At 36.6% G+C, this 20305-nt stretch overlaps 1 protein-coding gene across 2 annotated transcripts in view; it reads left to right on the forward strand.

Moving 5' to 3' along the window:
• The window catches only part of ARHGAP15 (Rho GTPase activating protein 15), a 609505-nt gene that overhangs the window by 59324 nt on the left and 529876 nt on the right, over positions 1-20305 (forward strand). The window contains exon 3 of one of the 2 annotated variants that reach the window (XM_042948666.1): positions 15440-15508. The exons of the other annotated variant lie outside the window; for it this stretch is intronic. Coding sequence (XP_042804600.1) covers positions 15440-15508 — 69 coding nt within the window. The remainder of the gene's footprint in view (positions 1-15439; positions 15509-20305) is intronic. 2 annotated transcript variants of the gene reach the window in all.

The raw sequence follows: 20305 nt of genomic DNA on the forward strand, positions 1-20305 counted from the left end.
GGGGCAGAGAGAGAGGGAGACAGAATCCGAAGCAGGCTTCAGCCTCCAAGCTGTCAACGCAGAGCCCTACATGGGCTCAAACCCACAGACCACGATATCAAGACCTGAGCCAAAGTCAAACGCTCAACCAACTGAGCCACCCAGCACCCCTAAGAAAATTTTAATTTAAGACATTAGTCTACAAAACTTGTCACTAAACATAGCATTCTTCTGGCTTCTCTTTTACTCATTAATCTCACTTCGTAGAGGCAACCACCTTCAACAGTTTTGGTTTTTTTGTTATGGCTATTGATTCTTTTTTATATTAACTTTCATATTTTTCAACACTATATATATACTGATTTTTCCTGATTTATCTATTTTAGGTATTATGCATTGATTTTCTGTTATGATAGTTTAATATTAGCTCTCTTACACTCTATAACTTCCCTTCCTTCAATTTTTTCCATTATAGCTCTATCACATTTTTTTCAATTGCTAGTTTCCATTATTGTGTTTTTCTAAATATGTGCAGTTGAACCAAGAATTATTATATAACCATCATTCCTTTGGATTCAACTTGCCTTCATTTAATTTACTTATAGTTTGTCACATCTATAGCTAATTTTCCCAAAGATGCCAGCAATATGTCAAACTCCTATCAATCTTTTTCTCAAACACCGAAACATGAAATAATATTGCCCCTTTTTACTTTTCTTTTCTTTTCTTTTCTTTTCTTTTCTTTTCTTTTCTTTTCTTTTCTTTTCTTAAATCTTCTTTCCATTTATTTCCATCTTCTTGCTTCAATTTGGGCGGAAGTCTCTGCTGGCCCGACACACATCTGTGAACACACAACTTCTCATTGTGTCTCTTTGTTCCTGTGTATATACATCTTATTTTTGAAGGCTTGTTTTCCTTGGTCAAATCCTTCACTTTGCTAAAGTATTTTCCTCAGTAGTTTCCCAAAAAGAATGTGGTGGAAACAAATGTTCTGAGTCTTTCTATATCTGGAGATGTTCTTGCTCAATTCTGTTGATTGATAGTTTAACAGGCTACCTGATTCTGGGTTGATAATATTTTCTCCTTAAGTTTTGAAAGCATACCTCTAGACTCCAGTCAGTTTTAGAAAATTCCATCACCATTCTGATTCCCATCCTTTTCCATGGGATCTGCGATCTTTCTCTCATTCTTTCTACTTCTATAAAGTTGCATGAGCTACTTCTTAATTTATTATACTAGATACTTAGTAGGCTCTTTCAATCAAAAAGCTCATATCATAAAATTCTGGGACATTCTCTTGTACTTTATTTTAAAAGTTCTTACCATGCATTTATTTTTTTTCCTTTTTGGATTTTTCCATATGGCAGATGTTGGACATCCTAGATTATTTTCTTATTTCTTCTTTTTCATAATTCATCTCTGTTTTTAACACTATTTCCTGACACATTTATCATTTGTATCCTCCAAAAATTATGTTAATTATACTCATTTATATTTTTAAATTTTTCAGTGCCTTTCTTTATTATTATTACTGTTTTTATAAATCCTATATATTTTCTTATCTCTTGAGGATATTACAATAATATTAAAAAAAATTTTTTGGTATTATTTCTGTTTATTTTGAGTTCCTTTTTATGTGTGCTTATTTTGATATTTCTCTTCCATTTTGGGACTTTAATCAAAAACTTTAAATCAGAGGTTATTTTATTCACCACTTAGAAAATGCTGCTTACATAAATGGTGCTCAATAAATAAGTATATAATATAGTAATTATAACTTATTATATATAATTGTATAGTATTATATAATATACTCTATATGATACAATTATTATTTGTAAATACAGTATATAAATATTGTGTTTTATATCAGATAGTAATTAATTTCTTGTGACCCATGACTGCATATACATATTTTAAACAGAGGCACCAAAATGCTCTGTGTATGCTTGGAGTTGAGGTGCTGGGCTTATTGACTGCCAAGCTTCTCTGTAGAATATGTAGAACGCACACAAAGAGGCTTTTCACTGAAGATATTCAAGTTTCAGGATCTGAAGGACTTTGAAGCCATTTGCTCTTCCAGAGAAGATTCCTCAAGTCTTCTAGATGAAGGGATACATTTTTTTCCTCTGGCATTTCTGGGACAATGGTTGAGCATGGGAGCTGAGGGTCCCATTGCTTAGTAGGTAAACTTTAATCCCCTCGTTCACAGTCACTCAGTCCTGTCTGCTCTCTGTAATGGCAGGTGACCCTGACTCAAGACTCTGGAAGATTCTTGGTTCAAAGTCTGTCTGATGCAGCTCTGGAACAGCCATCTGGCTGTATGCAATGAACAAGTGAGCCTTAGAGTCCAACTTTCCTGGGTGGTGGCTGTTGTAGGCAATCTTTACTTTGTCTTTCAGGTTACCTGGTGCTTCTGAGTGATGAGCCTCTTGGAGGTTCTGTGGGGAGAGAGAGGGCTATGAAAATTTTGTCATTAACACCCATCTTCCAAGCTGCAAACACTGAGGTTGCAGCCTCTTTCGTTTTACAAAGTAATTACCTTTTCATAAACATTTTATCTTCAAAACTTTTTGAGATCTGTCATCCACTTTTGCTCACACTCTCATGTTCCATACATAAATTTTTATTCTTTTACTCTGATTTTAGTAAATAGGGGAGATCAGGTATGTGACCAATCTACCACTTGCAACTAGAAATGCATTCTAAAATCTTTATGGTGTGGTATGGTATGGTATCTAGAACAGATAGGCATTTTCCAGTTCCAGGATTCACCAAATACAAATCTGTAGCACTATTTTTGAGTGGATATTGTGGTAAATTTTATATGTCTTTAGTCTATTCATCTTCCTCATTTCTAAAACATTGCTATTATTATTTCATCTCAGCTAATGTTTAAGATGACTATAAAGATTCCTTCTATGAAATATGATGAAAATAGAAAATAGGAACTTAGGTGTAAAATAATTGAGGGAAAGTATGATAAACATTATTGCATACTTTAATCTGCAAGCAGTGCAGTGTGATGGTCAGGCAACCAGCATTTGTTGAGTATCCACTTTGAGGGCCAGTAGCTTCAGCATTTAAAAGATTTGGAGTCAGAATGTATGAGGTTTTGAGTCGCATGACTCTGGTTTAACCAAGAGCCTCTGATTCTTACTAACTTATAGTCTTTTCTCACTGTTCTTGGATTTATTGTCTATGCAATGAGGGCAATGATCATAACTACTTCATAGCATGGATAGCACACCACTAGCTATAGAAACAAACTATTTGATTCCCATCTTTGCTACTAAATGGCTGATCTCAGTGAAGCTCAACCTCTTTCAAAACTGGATTTAGGTACGTATGTTTTGGTCTTTGAGCCAATGAGAGAGTGGGATTTTGATTAGATAATGAGACTTTAGACTTAGAGGAGATGCTGTAATAGGATGATACTCTTTAGAATCATGGGAAGATATGATATGTTTTGCTTGTGGGAGGGACATGATTTATTGAAGGCCAGAGGTGGGATTGTGGGAGGCAAATTCTAAAATTACACCAAGTCTTTCACCTCCTGGAGGGCATGCCCAATGAAACCCCTTCTCCTTGAGTGTTTAAAGGTTTTTCTAACAAAATATTTTCAAAATATCCTAGCTGGAAATGATTGGGATTTCTTAAAGTAAAGAAACAAATCATTTTAAAAGAGTTCTAGAATCATTGAAGATTTTATTTTTTATTTTAGATATATAAATAGAGAGCATAAGTGTGTGTGTGTGTGTGTGTGTGTGTGTGTGTGTGTGTGAGAGAGAGAGAGAGAGAGAGAGAGAGAGAGAGAGAGAGAGAGAATCTTAAGCAGGCTCCACACTCCACACTCAACCAACTGAGCCACTCAGGTACCCTAGAATCGTTGAAGATTTATGAATATATTGGCTTAATATTAATTGCCTACTTATTAGAATATATTTGTTAGAAGGACTACTGGAAAAGGAATGGTACAATTGATACAGGGGAATTTATAACGATGAAGACTTACCATGTGGCCGAATCTGTATATGTATTAATGTTTTCATTCCTAATGTAATCCTATAAGGAATAAGTACTATGCTATGCCATATTTTACATTTGAGGGAATATGGGTGTCAAGAGATAAAGTGATAGCAGAACACAGAACTGTTCAGAATAATAATCTACGTGATTATGTAATGCTATTTAAAAGCAGAAATATATCTATCTACCTATATCCACACTTATCTATATCTATATATAACTTATCAGTTTTTCCCTCTAGAAGAGGAACCTGAGCCCCAAGTATCATCTATACTACAAAGATCAATGAGCTATCATCCACCAGTATTGGTTATTTCAACTGTAGACTAATGAAGGGATCATTTTGAAAATTTGACCTTATTTCAGTAAGAAAAGATGGCAAATCTCCTATGAGAAATTATAAGAGTTTATCTGGAAAAGATCACTGACTTTTGAAGAGAATGATGAATATGTTTCCAATGAGATACTTTAAAGAAGACATTATAGGCTATTGAAAGTTTTGGTTAATGGAATGAAATAATAGGTCACATGTATAAAGAGGTTCAATATAGAGTTTGGAATGACCAATCCTGTAATATATATTCCTAACTATGCTAAATTCGGTGGATTTAAAGATGAGTAAAACATAATTCTTACCCTCAAGATTCCTTAGAGAGGACATCTGCTTTTCTTCATTTTCAATAAATTAGTAGTATGTAATTTTTACTGTTTTACCCTCAAGGCATGATAAATCATGAGGAAAATGATTTGCTCTGGGAACACTGATAATCACAGCCTAGTAATATGATTGAGGAGTTTTAGGTGATTATACCTATTGTCTATTTTTACCAGAAACTCTCCCACATAATTCCAAGCTGAGTTTCACATAAATATTATTTTTCCAAGTATTCCATCTTACTCTTCTTTGATTAGTTCTTTTTAAAGTATATACATCTAAGCAAGTGGTGCTAACTTGAAGGTCAATGAGGAAAACAGGATGAGGGATTTGTCTTTTATGAAAATGTGCTGCCTTTGAGAATTTTTTGATGCAAAAAAATGGCAGATTTTCTCTTATAAACCGTATGTTCTTGCATTTCTGATATCTGGAATCAGTAGCTTGCCAGAAACATTCTCGCTCAAAAGCCAGACTAACCCATGAAGGTGTCCAAAGAAGTCTGTTCTGATTACTGAAGATGTTGAACTAGTCTTGACTTCAAACGCTAGATATTTCCACACTTTAGTGGTATATGACAGCTCTATTCATTCCACAATGTCAAATTCTTTGGTTTTGGCCATTGGGTATTTATGCATTTCTGGCTAGGGAAGCAGAGAAGCCTAATTTGATTCTGGAGCCAAAAGTTTTTAGGCCCTGTTCCTTTGGAACTTGGACTGGAGGATTTTGGCACTGTATAAAGACTAGGACAGAGCAAGTAGTCACACATAACTAACTCACTCAACAGAGCACATTCAGGGAGAAAGATCATGCCTACACATTGGATAACCATTCTCCAAGGCAGACTGACAACACCCTGAATTCAATCACCCTTAAATAAACACACAAGGAAAGCGTGGCTTGAACATACCTTCGGGCACTGCTCTCCAATGCAGCCTGATTGGTTTGAGTGCCGTAGGCCAGGATGCAGATGTAGCCATTACTGTTGTTCTTACTTATGTCTGTCTGCTGTCTGCTAACAAGCATTCATATGCTTTGGATCATTAAAGTCACAACCTCCTATGCCAATCTATTCCTCTCTATGGGTTTGCTGTAGATTAGAAAGAGAGATGCTATTTTTGTTTCTTTTTCTTTCCATTAGGACCTCCGGTCAGGGTTATTTCTGAGGTCTGAGTATCATAGCTTGCACCCTTGCCCCTCCCCCTCCCCCCCCCCCCCCCCCCACAGCATATAAACCGCGTTCCCGTTAGGCTTGTTCTTTTTGGGTGATTTATTACATTTACTGTTGTATGTGCCTTTTCAGTACAAGGCAAGTAATTTGTGCTGGGGCTGTGACAGGCAAAAAGTCCTCTAACTTAAACTATTTACTGGTGCCATTGCTATCTGTGAGAGGTCTGCTGCACTTACACCCATGCTAAATTTCTTCTGACAGACTCCAGGTGGTCGGGATTTTCACAATCCAACCCATTTCAGTGTTAGAACTTGTCATCTGGGGCTCTGTGGATCCTTTCCTCTCTTTCATCTTACTCGTGGTGGCAGGTTGGGTACGTTTGCACATCTACCTGAGGACGGCTATGAGTGTTCACAGGTACAATCAAAGGTGGAAAAACACGAGTTTCCCTTTCAGAGAAGGCACAGAGGACAGATATTGTAGAGACAGAAAGAAAAAAATTGTCACTTGTAGTATTATGCAGGCTGCCCATCTAAACCCATCATTGCCTGGCATCTACACACTAAGGGCAAGGATCCAGCCAACTTGTGAGTGGGCACCATGCCATTTGAGCAGATGGGCACGGAAGTCGGCAGCCAGTAGACCATGTATGTGCATCAACGGTGGGTGTTGAGGGCACGATTCCCAGAGGAGAATGTCCTAACAGCTGTCTGGCCTGAGCCAACATACTTACGACCAAGGAAAAGTGCCATCCTTCAATCCTGCTGAGTTGGATTAACCTTCAGAACTAAATCTGCTTTTTCGGCAGCAGAAGGTGAGTTTGGGGTCTCTGAAAACCTCAAAGAATACATAAAGAAAGGAAACTGGAAAGATACAATTAATAGATATTGCCTGAAGCTGCCGAGAGTCTTCATGTGCATATTTTAGATATTTGACCAAAAACCTGTTAAATCTTGAAAGAATGGTACAGCTATGAAAAGCTTTGCCTCCTGCAATGCTTGTAGAAGTGACCTTTACACACAGGCAGAGCATTTTCAGTGAGTTAGTACATGTCCAAGCTTTGCATTAAGAAATAATGATGTATGAGGAAAGGTGTCAGCAGACTATAGAAATCTCAGTATGAGTAAATATCTTTGTCACACTTTACTTTTCATGGATCAAACGACATATTATGGATTACTTTCCAAATGATAGAACCTCTTCTTTAGTGATTGAACATATACCTGAAAAAGTATGGCGTAAACTCAATATTTCAACTTAAGCACTTTAGGTCAATGAAAGACACTTTATATTTGAGACTGAAAATAAAACTTGATTCTAATTTGTTCAGAGTTTTTGGACCATTAAACATTATAAAATTAGCTATATGTTGTTTCTGTCCAACATAGTCAAATGGTGACTTGTTTATAATTTGGCTAAACTAGATAGACCATTTTAACAATCTGGGGCCTCAATAATTGTTTGTGTAATATTTTCCTTTGTTTTGAGGTGTTTATGAGATAGTTTTCTTGGTATTGTGTTCTGCTGTCTTGAATCTTTTTATTTAAAAGATAACATGACTTGCAGTTGTGGAGAGAATGTCAGTTTGGCCCAGGTGTTCTATTATTTTTGTTTTTTATCAATGGAGTAATAGCTCTGTATGAAGAATAAGGGAGGTTTTAAGTAAGCTATATTATGTGCTAACAATAGTAATTTTATAGCTGTGGCTCTAACGAAGTATGCAATGCCTTAGATTTAATACCAATGATAGTATTATGAGTAGAATAAAATGTTTATGTGTCTATTTTAGCACGTAGTTTGCCCTATCAATTTGGAATTCATGTCTAAATACGAATGAACCTACAGAGAAAAAAGTAAACTAAAAACTAAAAAGACAACACATAAATGTACTCTGCAGGAAAAAAATGTAGGAAATTGTATTATTCAGGTATAGCAGTGTTTCTGGCTCTGGCACTTTTTATCTCAAGAGCATGTTTTAAAAGGCTAAAATACTAGTGTGTCCAAGGTCCGTGTGAATGACATTTCTCAATCTGAAAAAAATTCTTGGAGAGAAACATTCTATTGAAAGCATGAAAAAAGAAATGAGAGGACTAAAGGAAACAGTATTTAGCAACAAGTAAGTCTGTGTGCACTTTATATAACTACTTTTTATTTCAACAGGAAGGCGTAAGGTAGTTTGATTTTCTTCTTGGAGGAACATGTGTTTGGGATAAATAAAGCAAGGGAGAAATATTAGGAAGTTAAATCATTCCAGCAGGTGCTTCTCTTTGGCTGTCTGGGAGATAATAAAGTGTGGTTGAAGCTGAACTTAACTCACCTAGACCTGGCCCAGGATTGAAAGGCTGGTGAACACCACAGATGGCCCAGATGCTGACCAAAGAATATTCAACAAACTGAAAAAACAAAAAACAAACAACAAACCTGAAAAACTTTAATATGTCCTCCAGAGTGTTTTTGAATCTTTCCCTTTTATTTCCTGCAGGGAAATAGAGTGTCAGATTTCTGACAAGATAGAGCAAAAGAGGCTTATGGAAGAGGCAAACAAACAAAAAGGGGAGCATTTGCTTATGAGTGCCCACTATGAGAATTGAATGATATCACAGGCAGAGGGAGGAGGTGATGTTAAATGTGAAGTAATATACCTGTGGTACATTAAAAAGGAACAAGACAGAAGAAATTGGTTTCTCTATGGTTAATGTCATTACTTCCTATTAAGAATATGAAAAATACATATAGTTAGTGGATGAGTAATTATGATTTTACATGTGTGAACTGGCATGTCTCCACCAACGGGCAAAATTAGAAGATTAAATGCATGATAGGATAATATCTTCATATATTATCTTTTTTTTCCATCCAAAGCAGTTATCTCCCACATACACATGATTTAAAAAATGCAGCCATCATTTAGGGTGATGTTTATTATATTGTAACAACTAAATGAGCTTTTCTTAATTTCTGATTGTGATAGCTTAAAAAAAAAAGAATTTGGCCAAACAAATGAAGATTTGAACATAAGAATTGGGATATATTGAAGGAGTTGGGGGGAGCTTTTGAGAAACTGTGAAGATAACAACTACACTTGACCACAAATTTATTTCTGTTTTTAAATCCAAGTATCCAGGGAGGTTGCTAATGGGAGGTACGCCTCAGAAAATGTACGTGTCTGGGAAAATGCTGCAGCAAACTAATGCTTTTATTCAAGCGATTTTTATTTCAACTCTAAGCCACAAGATCTAAACGTTCATCAAAAATGGTAATCTATTTAAAATCAGAGCTATGTGGAATGTTTCATGTTTATGTATAACTTTCATAGGAGACCTTCCTATACCAGGAAAATAATATGCCCAAATTCTGTTATTTTTACTTCATACCAAGTACTAGTCCCACCCATCAGTTTCATATTCTTTAAATAGATTAGAATGAAGAAGAAATGGAAGGAAAAAAAAGAAGACACTTCCAAAAAATGACTTTTTAATTTTCCTTTTTGGTGGAAAACATATCTAGAAAACTTAATTATGATGTATATAGTAAGAACAAAAAGGAATTTAAAGAAAACTATGCATTGCACACCCTCAGTACTGCATTCTTCCACTTTGTTTTGCACAATTATGAAGCTAGCGTACCTGAGAAGGGGCCAAGAAGGAGTGGGGAGACTAGTAGGTGGAAACAAAGAAGGAGAAACTCATAGATCTGATCTAAAAGTAGTTCAGTGATATATTCATCTGATATGGGGTCCCAAAAATCCAGGTCAGAAGTCATTTGTATTTCAAGATTTTTTTTCCCAATGGTAGCTACAAATCATCCCTATTTATTGAACATTATAAATCAATAGGAAGATGGCATCATTGCAGAAAGATAAGGCCTCACTTTTTCTTCTCTTCAGAGGAGGGACTGCCAACAACTCAGGTATTTATTGGTAAAGCTCAGTTGTTTAAGATGCAGAATACCGTGACAGAAAATAGTTAAGACATAATGGAGTCCACTCTGAAAGAAACTGTGAAGTAACATTCTTTTAAAGTTTATTTGTTTACTTTTGAGAGACACAGAGACAGAGACAGAGAGAGAGAGAGAGAGAGAGAGAGAGAGAGAGAGAAAACACAAGTGGGGGAGGGGCAGAGATAGACACAGAATCTGAAACAGGCTCCAGCCTCTGAGCTGTCAGCACAGAGCCTGACATGGGGCTCAAATTCAACTGAGCTGAAGTTGGATATTTAACCCACGGAGCCTCCCAGGAGCCCCTGAAGTAACATTCTTAGTACATAGGCCAGATATACTTTAAATGGTTAAGGTTTCTTTTTACAAAATACTGGAAATAAATTGAAAAGTAGCAATTCATAAAATTCTCAAATGGGAATTGGAAAATAATATTGAAACCAACATTTCATAATGTAAGAGTGTAAAAACTAGTAAAAAAAATCAGGCTGTGGGAGTTGGAAAATAGTATTGAAACCAACATTTCATAATGCAAGAGTGTAAAAACTAGGAAAAAAAATCAGGCTGTGGACACTTAGATAAATATGTGGTAGATATACATACATGTCCACTTATGTTTAGAGGAAGGATCTATATACTATTTCAGAACATTTGGAAACAAGAAAGAACAAACATACATAAAAGCCATATTTTAAGCCTTCCTCAGAAGAAATGCTTCTGTAACCCACAGAGAAAATAATGTATTAAAATAAAGTATCAAGCTATTGATATTATTATTGCTTTTCAAGTTTTCCAAATTTAATGGTTACTTAGGAATTCCCACAGGGATGCCCACAGGGTGGCTCAGGTGGTTAAGTGTCTGACTTCAGCTCAGGTCATGATCTCATGGTCCTGTGAGTTTGAGCCCCACATCGGGCTCTGTGCTGACAGCTCAGATTCTGATTCTGTCTCTCTCAATCTCTCTCTCTCTCTCTCTCTCTCTCTCTCTGCCCCTTTCCCCCTCATGCTCTCTCTCTGTCTCTGAAAAATGAATAAACCCTAAAAAAAAGAAAAATTAAAATAATTCCTGCAAAAGTAAGAAGGATCTAAGATTGAAAAATGGAGCCCACCATTGCTAATACTCTGAAATGTTTCCAGAAGTAATTCGCAGAGCAAAACATAGGTTTTTGGTATCAGATACATTTAAAAAGTCCTGAAGTTCATGAGAAAAAATTAGGACTGTCCGAAATGAAGTACTCTTTTTTGCAATACTAGCATTAGCTGTATTTCATAACATCAACAAACAAGTATGTTTTGAGCATCTACTATTAGAAACTACTAGGTACTAAACAAGAAATGTTTACTGGCTAAATGAATGGTTAATAAGAACATCTGATGTCCTAGGCAGAAATGTTTTTCAAGAAAGTGTCCTGTAAAAATTAACAAAATTTTCAGATACTAATAATAAGCTATTGATAGATAAACATGTACAAATCTATAAGATTTTCTGTTATTTTATACTACGTATGGCTTAGGAGAGCCTTTGTTTCCTTCAAACTTACCTCACAAAGTTTTGATTGACCTCAAGTGTTCTTTAAATTATTATTTCAATTAAGTAAATTACATAACGACAGCTGTCTTAGAATATCTTAACTTTTTGTCATATCTGTGTATAACAACTAGGCAGGTTTGGATCCAGATTTCCTAAATCATAAGTCTCAGTCAGAGTAATCTGATTTGGGATGATAACACATTTCTGTGCCTAATGCTTAACCGAGAAGAGCATTAAAGCAAAAGACAGGTGATGAAAGTTCTCTTTTTCCTCTGCATCTCCATAACTTGGTTGAACATGATAGATTGGCTAGCTTATTGATTTAGGAATGATAAGCAATATTACTTTCCCTAAAGGAAAATTAAGATGATTCATACCAGATTTGAAACTTGATTCTAGCTTCCTGTGTAAACATGTACAAATTTGTAAGTTTGACTCAAATTTGTACCTTGGAAATATCCCCTTATGCATGCAGGAAATCTCAACTTTGTAGTTCCCCAAGAATGTGATGACTGCCTTTATGCGTATACATTATATCCCTGGCAAAGCAATAAAGTACAATATTTAAAGGCTTAGGTACTGGTTAAACAACACCCTTGCCTTTGACTAGCTCTGGATTTTTAAAGTTACTGAAACTGTCTGTGTCTGCGTTTCTACATTAGGAGTGACGATTAAGTATGTTAATTTATGTAAAATACTTAGAACAGTGCCTGACAAATAATAAACACTGAATACATGTTTACAGACAATAATACTGTGCCATTTTTCAATTCGAGTTCTTGTCTATACCATGGACCCAACAGTTCCCTTCAAGGGTGAACTAAGGATGTGCTGAGTAACTGGTCATTTCTGTTCTGAATTCTCATTAAAACTTCTTTCCCAAATTTCAGTCATTCACTTACTACGTTTGTAGGTTTTTTTTTTTTCCATGTTCATGTTGCATACTACATATTATTTATTTAACTGTATCATTTATACTCTATTTTAATGTAAAATATATTCATACCAGTTAAATGTCTTTATGTGATAGGTTTTTCTGCTAAACCTTAAGACTGTGTAAATGATAATTAAAATTAAAACATTCATCAGCTAAAATCATCTCTTGTGCCTCTCGCAATACATACACAACACATCTTTAAGCATTGTCTTATAGGAAAACTTTCTATAGCCACTGGAAGAGAATATGGAGAGGATGATGGGCCAATACACCCATCAAAATCTAGTAGTGGTAGGACAAAGGAAGGCATGGGTTAGCCATAGAAGAAATGGTAAGGCTGATATAAGAGAATGCCCAGTGCTTATTCATCAGTATTGTTGAGACATTTGCTTGATACTACTTTCTCTAACATTTAAAGCTTGAGATGTTTATATGCAAAGAGAATGATTTTTAGCTGAAGACAGGACTAAAGACTGGAAATCCAACAGGTTTCGAAGAAATGGAACAACAACAACAAAAATCCCAGAACTCTTCCACCATTGTAAATTGAATGTAAGACATATAAAATTTTCAGTGAAGATAATAAATCTTAATATAATGACTAACAGTTAAGAGAAGTAAGTTCCAAATGTATAGCAGTATAAAATAAGTGCCTGGTTCCTTAAAAAAGCTTAAATACCAAATATATATGAATATCATATATCATATATAATAATATGTAATATAATGTATAACATATACTATATAATATATACTAAATAATGTGTATAATTATACTATATACTATATAATATATATTCATTTCAAAATGAATTAAGATCAACTATCGTGGTTTTATTTAGGGTAATGCTAGCAGCTGTAAAATTCTCTGAAATACACAATGGCTCTAAGAAATAGAAGTTTATTTCTCACTACATTGCAGTTAGAATTCTACAGGAGCTCTCTTGCTACAGCTTTTCTCTAAGTATAAAATTATCCCAAAATAACAAGTTTATTAACTAATACAAAATGAGTTTTCCTGGCCTATGTTTGGCTTTTCTCCACATGGTGATTCAGTCTTCGTCCATCTTGCACCTTCATCATCCTGCAGGGCCTCTCTCTATGTTTACTCCCAGCCAGCATATGAGGAAAGAAGGAACACAGAGGGAAAGCACTCACTGCTTAGTAGCCTTCAACTGAGAGAGCTTCGCATTGTTTCTGCTCACATCCCATTGGTCCGAAATTAGTTTTGTGGCCACTCCTAACTGCAAGGCAGGCTGAGAAATGCAGTCTAGGTATGTGCCCTAGAAAAAGGACACAATTTTGGTGCGGAAGCATCAGGGTTTGTCACAGTCCTCCCTCCCCTTCACCGTATATCAGTTGGCATCTGCCTTCCAATATCTTTCCGACTCCCCAAAGAAGACAACCAAAACTCTAATGCAGTTACCACATCAAACTCCAATATCAGCATAGCTGGTGATAAACATAACTCTCTCCATCAGGTTAATTTCTCTCCAGGGGGTTAAGGGTTTAGAACTTGAAAAATAAGTTCTCTGTTCTGTTTTTCCCATCACATCCAACAGGCAATGGTGGAGCAAGAACTCCATAACAGGAAACAAGCAAACAAATGACTCTCATTTGTAAAGGAAATAAATGGTAAACAGCCACAGTCACTTGATGGAATGATCATTAAAGCCTGCTGGGCAGGCCCTGTGAGACCCTTGCCCTGGCCGCAGAGTCAGTTCCTGGCTCTCCTTTCTGGGATAATTCCCAATGTCCATTGTTCTCCAAGGTTTCTGGCGCTGTTCTCCACAGGCTCTTCCTTCTCTGCTATCCCCCACTGGCAGCATCTAAAGTGAGCTTTGAAGAGAATGGTTTCCTTGGAGGTTGTACTGCCTTCATAATGCAGTTTTGTGGGGCAAACGTGGGGATCAAGGGTGTATGGAGTCACAGGTTTTTTTTAGGTCAGGCTTCTGTTTTCTTTGGTAATACAATTCTCTCAAAATCTTAACAGACATTGATTTAATTCCTTCAGTCAGTTACATGTGCCAGTAACCAGATTCAAAGACATCCAAAGTTCTTTTCTAGGCACTTGGCAGACCCACTTTATTTCTTTAATACCTCACACTCATCCCCCAGTCTCTCTCTTTCTCTTTCTCTCTCATTCTTTCTTTTCCTACTTCCCTGTCCTGTCCCCCTTTCCCTACCCACCTCTCTCTTGTTCATGTAAAATACTGGAAAATTCCTATCTAGTAAAATAGTATTATTAATTATAGCTTCTGTTGAAGTTATCAAACAATACAGGATTTCATTATAAATTCCTTCTTTTTCTCTTTTTGTTTTATTATAGAATCTGCCTTTGATGCTTTGGTAGAAACAATAAGGCATTTTTAAAATGCTGTTCCTAAAACACTTAGCTATTTATTATTGTGTGTTTAAATACATCTGTAGAAGAATACATCTTCTTCTTCTACAGATGTAGAAGGTATAAAAGGTATACAAATATAGAGGTATAAAACACTGATTTTTTTTTATGCTGACAGAACTTGTCAAAAATTCAGATAAGACATATCGGGAACAGCCTATTTTACTACACAGTGTTTGAGGCTTCTACTAGGTCTTGAAACATGGGGGGGGGTGTGACTCAATAGCTGGCAGAGGGAAACATCAGAAGATACTATACTCCTATGACTGGCGGTTGGTAGCTCAAACCTCAGCTAGCCTCTTAGCCAGAAAACCTAAGGCCTCTCCTTGTGCTCTCTCTGTGTGAGATGATTTGCGCTTCATCACAACATGGTGAATATTTTCCAAATGAGAGGGTTCTAAAAGAACATGACATTATTATGCTCTAATATTTTAAATCATGTAGTGTCACTTACTTCTGCCATACTTTTTTTATTGAAACAGCCATAAAGCTCTTCCCAGGTTCAAAATGAAAGAACATAGACCCACCACTTGTGAGGAAGGGTATCAAGGTTACATGGTAAAAGGAGTATGTGGAACAGGAGATATTGTTGCAGCCAGCCGTCTTTGAGTACACATTTAATTCAAATTAGTTAACGTCCAAAACATTTACTTTTCATTTTATATCTACTTTGACTTCTTGAATGAATCTGAATATGGTTATATATCTGTGTACTTTTACTAAAATATGCTCTTTTAAATCATTTAAAGCTTGTTTTGAGAAAAATAATATAATAGTATCTAACGTCAATATTTTTGCAGATATCCCGACACAGGAGGAATCATTCACAACATGTCTTGAAAGATGTCATTCCTCCATTGGAACAATTGGTAAGTGATGATTTCCCTGCAGTACTGTATTATTTATCTACTGCTACAGAATAAATGATTCCCAACTCACCAACTTGAAACCGTACACATTATTGTCTCCTGTTTATGTGGGTGAGGAATCTGGGTGTGGCTTAGCAGAGTCCTTTAGTTCAGAGTCTTTCAAAAGATTGCAATCACACGTTAAGTCAGAATTGGGGGTCACATCTGAAGGTTTGACTGGGGAAGCCATTGGCTTTCCTGTTCATGCACATGGCTGTTGGCAGGGTTCAGCTCCTTCAGGGATGTGGTCCGGGGGCTGCTCTTAGTTTCTCGCCACATAGACTTTGCCAGTATGGCAGCTTCCTTCTTCAAAGCATGCAAACTGAGAAGGCAAGGGATTCTGTTAGCAAGATAGAAGGCAAAATCTCTTGTAACCTAGTCATGGTAGTGATATCCTGTCAACTTTTCCATATTCTCTTGGTCAGAATTAAGTCACTAAATCCAGTCCACACTCAAGGAGAAAGGACTACACCGGGCTGTGAATAACAGGAAGCAGAGATTATTTGGGGCTTACTGCAAATTTTGGCAAATTTTTTAAGAAAAAAATTACCAGCAGATTATAAATCCCTTACCAGCAGATTATAAATCTGTGAAAGCAGGAATTTTTTGTTTCCATTTTTTTTTTATTGTTGTATCTTAATGACTAAAAGAATGCCTGAAACATTGTAAGTAAAATGAATGAAGTTCATTTTTTGGGCTTTCTCATCCTCAGCACCAAAAATGTTTATTTATCTAGCTCAGTTCTCTTACGTTCTTTAATTTTGCATGTTCTAGATCTCCCATCTCCACTGTATTACTTTCTTTGCCTTAGAATAAAAATTCCTTACAAGAATTGCCTACCTCTATTGTTGTCAATTTCTCTCCTCCTTTATCTATTGAACCAACTCAATTTAGGCTTCTTAAATTTTTTTTTTAATGTTTATTTATTGATTGATTTTTGAGAGACAGGAGACAGACAGACAGAGTGCAAGCAGGGGGAGGGGCATAGAGAGAGGGAAGCACAGGGTCTGAAGCAGGCTCCAGGCTCTGAGCTGTCAGCATGGAGCCTGATGCAGGGCTTGTACCCACGAGGAGCAAGATCATAATGTGAGCCCAAGTCGGATGCTCTACTGACTGAGCCACCCAGGCGCCCCTTTTTAGGCTTTTATCCCAACCACCAATCTCCTATCAAGGTCATCAATTTTGTCCATAGTACTAAATCCATTGGTAAAGTCTCATTTCTTTCATTAGATCTGAGAATTTAACCCATCTGATGTCTCTTTGAAGTATTTTCCTTATATAAGTACCAGTAAACTACTTTCTCACGGGTCTCCAATTAATTAAATAGACATCCATTTTCCATTTCCTTTGCTGGTTCATCTTCGTCTTAGAGCTCAACTTAACTTCTTTTTCTTTATATTTCTTCCCTACAGTGTATCATTCAGTGCTATGGTTTTATGTACTGTGTTACACTAACCACTTCTCCAGCATGGACCACTGCTCTAAACTCTAGTACTATATATTGTGGCATATTCATTTATATATCGGACATACATCTCAAACTTAACATGTCCTAAACTGATCCTAATGTTCTCCCAAACTTGCTACTTTCAATCTGCTCCATTTTACTAGATGGAGTAAACTAACTCCATTCTTCCAGGTTCTTCAGTCAAAACTTTTAAAGTCATCTTTGTCTCCTTTGTTTTTCTCATGAAATAAACTTAAACGTCTGTTAGGCTGTTTGCTCTACCTTCAGAATATATCCAGAATCAGCTCTCTTCTCACTATGTCATCTCTCACCTGATTGAACGCAATCGGCTCCAACTAACGTGCCACTTCTACCCCTGCTTTCTACGTTTTATTTTCAACACAACAGCCAGAGTGATCTTGTTAAAATGTAAGTTAGGTGATGCCACTGCTTACTTCAAATTCCTTCTGGCCTCCAGCATCTTCCAGGGAAAACACTGAAAATCATCCTGGATTCACCAGATTCTACAGGTGTCAGCTATGGCTCTGGCCTCACCTTTCTCCTTCTTCTCCTCGTTCATTCTGCTCCAGCCAAGCTGACCTCCTTACTTCTCTCACAGGACGCTTATACCAGCTCTTTCCTCTGCCTGGCACAAAATCATTTATTTTGGGCCCAGAAACTTGCAAGGCTTATTCTTCATTTGCTTGGAATCTCTATTCAAATATCATCTTTTAAGATGGGTCTTTCCAGGGAATGTGGGTGGCTCAGTTGGTTAAGCCTCTGACTCTAGATTTCAGCTCAAGTAATGATCTGACAGGTTTGTGAGTTTCAGCCCCTCATCAGGCTCTGCACCGGCAGCATGGAGCCCACTTGAGATCCTTTCTGTCTCTTTCTCTGCTCCTCCCTGGTGCTCTCTCACACACTCTCTCTCTCAAAATAGATAAGTAAACTTAAAAAAAAGATGGATCTTTCATAATATTCCTTAAAAACAAATAAACAAACAAGAAAATCCACTATTTCCATCACACTTTTTTCTCTTACCCTAAATTATTTTCTCCATAGAACTTGCTACCATGTGGCATATTATACAATTTCTTTTTATTTGTTTGTTACCTCATTAAAATGTTCTGTGAGAGCAGAGGTATTGTCTCCTATGTCCATAACTCCATTTCCATGATTGTAGCACTTGCTAGAACATGCTAAGAACTCAGTAAATGTGTGTTAAATTAATGCACCAATGAAGCTGTTAATGGCTTTTGTTTTTACTTTCAAGTTTATAATACACAGATCTATACTTTTTTCTTTTCATTATCTCATTCTATATATTTTTTTGTTTATTTGTTTTATTTTAAGAGAGAAAGAGTGAGTGGGGAAGGGGAAGAGAGCGAGGGGAACAGAAGATGCAAAGTGGGCTCCACACTGAAAGCAGCAAGCCTGATTCGAGGCTTGAACTCATGAGCCATGAGATCATCACCTGAGCTGAAGTTGGATGCTCAACCAACTGAGCCATCCAGGCGTGCCTCTTATCCTCTATCTTAAAGTGTTAACTAGTCATTTATTCTACTGTGTCTCCTTGTCATCTCAGAAGTGAAATCTCCCAGATTGAACCCATCAGGACCTTCTTCCAAAACTGTTTTCCCTTTCTATCAAGCCTATCGTTATGAGTAGCAAACATGCATCCAGGCTTAGAAGAAATTTTCTTGGATCCTCTTTTTTTGTCTATGGCCCATCAAATAAGTCACCATTTTCCAAAGCAGTTTCTCTGCAATGTGTGTGGTACCCACATTTTTCTTTATGGTTACACACACACATCCTTGCCCAGGCCTTCAATTCTTCTGATCTCACCGCCCCTCCCCCAACCCTCCCATGTACTCTACTGTGCCCCTTCCAATGATCCTGTGTAGCAATTCTACACAAATCTTCTTTAAACAGTACCTTCATTACTTCATTTTCCTTGTCCAGGCATTTAAGAGCTTCCTATTTTCTATAACATCAAGTCTATAGACTTCTTTCATGATCTCTGATTTATCTTATTTATTATCTGTTCTCAAATAACATACCCTCAGGCTAGGAGTGGTAACATGATTAAGACAGGGCTCTTACCCTGAAGGAGCTTGGATTTTCTGTAACAATTATTTCCTTAATCTCAGCACTCTTTTGTGTTGTTCACCCCTAGTTCATGGGTAATAGACTTGCTCCACAGCTAGATTTTAAATGCTTTGAAGTTAGGGTTCATGACTTGTATTTTCTTTATTATATCATACATACCTTTACATTGCTTTTGAGACTAGGGTTTGTTCAGAAAAGACGTGTCTGTCAATTGATTTAATACTAAGATATTAAAGTTGTGTTAAAATTATATTGTTGAGGGGCGCCTGGGTGGTGCAGTCGGTTGGGCGTCCGACTTCAGCCAGGTCACGATCTCGCGGTCCGTGAGTTCGAGCCCTGCGTCGGGCTCTGGGCTGATGGCTCAGAGCCTGGAGCCTGTTTCCGATTCTGTGTCTCCCTCTCTCTCTGCCCCTCCCCCATTCATGCTCTGTCTCTCTCTGTCCCAAAAATAAATAAATGTTGAAAAAAAAAAATTAAAAAAAAAATTATATTGTTGATTCAGATGTTAACAAATATATGTATGTTTGCTGTTTATAGAGAAAGATGATTTTTTCAATTTAATTAGATGTAACAATACCTTGTTTTCAAAATTAATTACTTGGGTCTCAACTTAGCATTTTCTCTGTGAAGTATTTCTCTGATTCCTCAAATTTGAATCAGGTTAATCCTTTATTGTGTGTCCCTAGTAGCTTGACCTTGCTTCTATCTCTAAATTGCTTCTTTCAATAATCATACTAAAGTTGCCTGTTTCCTTTTCTCTCTCTTTTATTGAACTGTAAGCTATTTGAAGGGAAGGCTATGTCTCACTCACTTTTTTATTAGGATTTCATATAAGGCCTGGCAAAGTGTAGTTGTCTAGTGAATAGGAAAGCAATTGTATTTATTTTCCATAAATTTGTATTATGGAACAAACAAAGTACATATAAATAATTAAAAGAGATGAATATTTGGGGTGCCTGGGTGGCTCAGGGGGTTAAGTACCTGACTCTTGACTTTAGCTCAGGTCATGATCTCACGGTTTGTGAGTTTGAACCCTGCATTGGGCTGTATGCTGACAGAGTGGATCCTGCTTGGGATTCTCTTTCCCTCTCTCTCTGTCCCTCCCCTGCTCATGCATGCTCTCTCCTCTTTCTTTCAAAATCAATCAATTAATTAATTAATTAAAAAAAGAGCTGTGTATTTGCGATATAGCAAATGCAAAT

This window comes from Panthera leo, chromosome C1 (assembly GCF_018350215.1).
Source record: "Panthera leo isolate Ple1 chromosome C1, P.leo_Ple1_pat1.1, whole genome shotgun sequence".
NCBI classification, from domain to species: Eukaryota; Metazoa; Chordata; class Mammalia; order Carnivora; family Felidae; genus Panthera; species Panthera leo.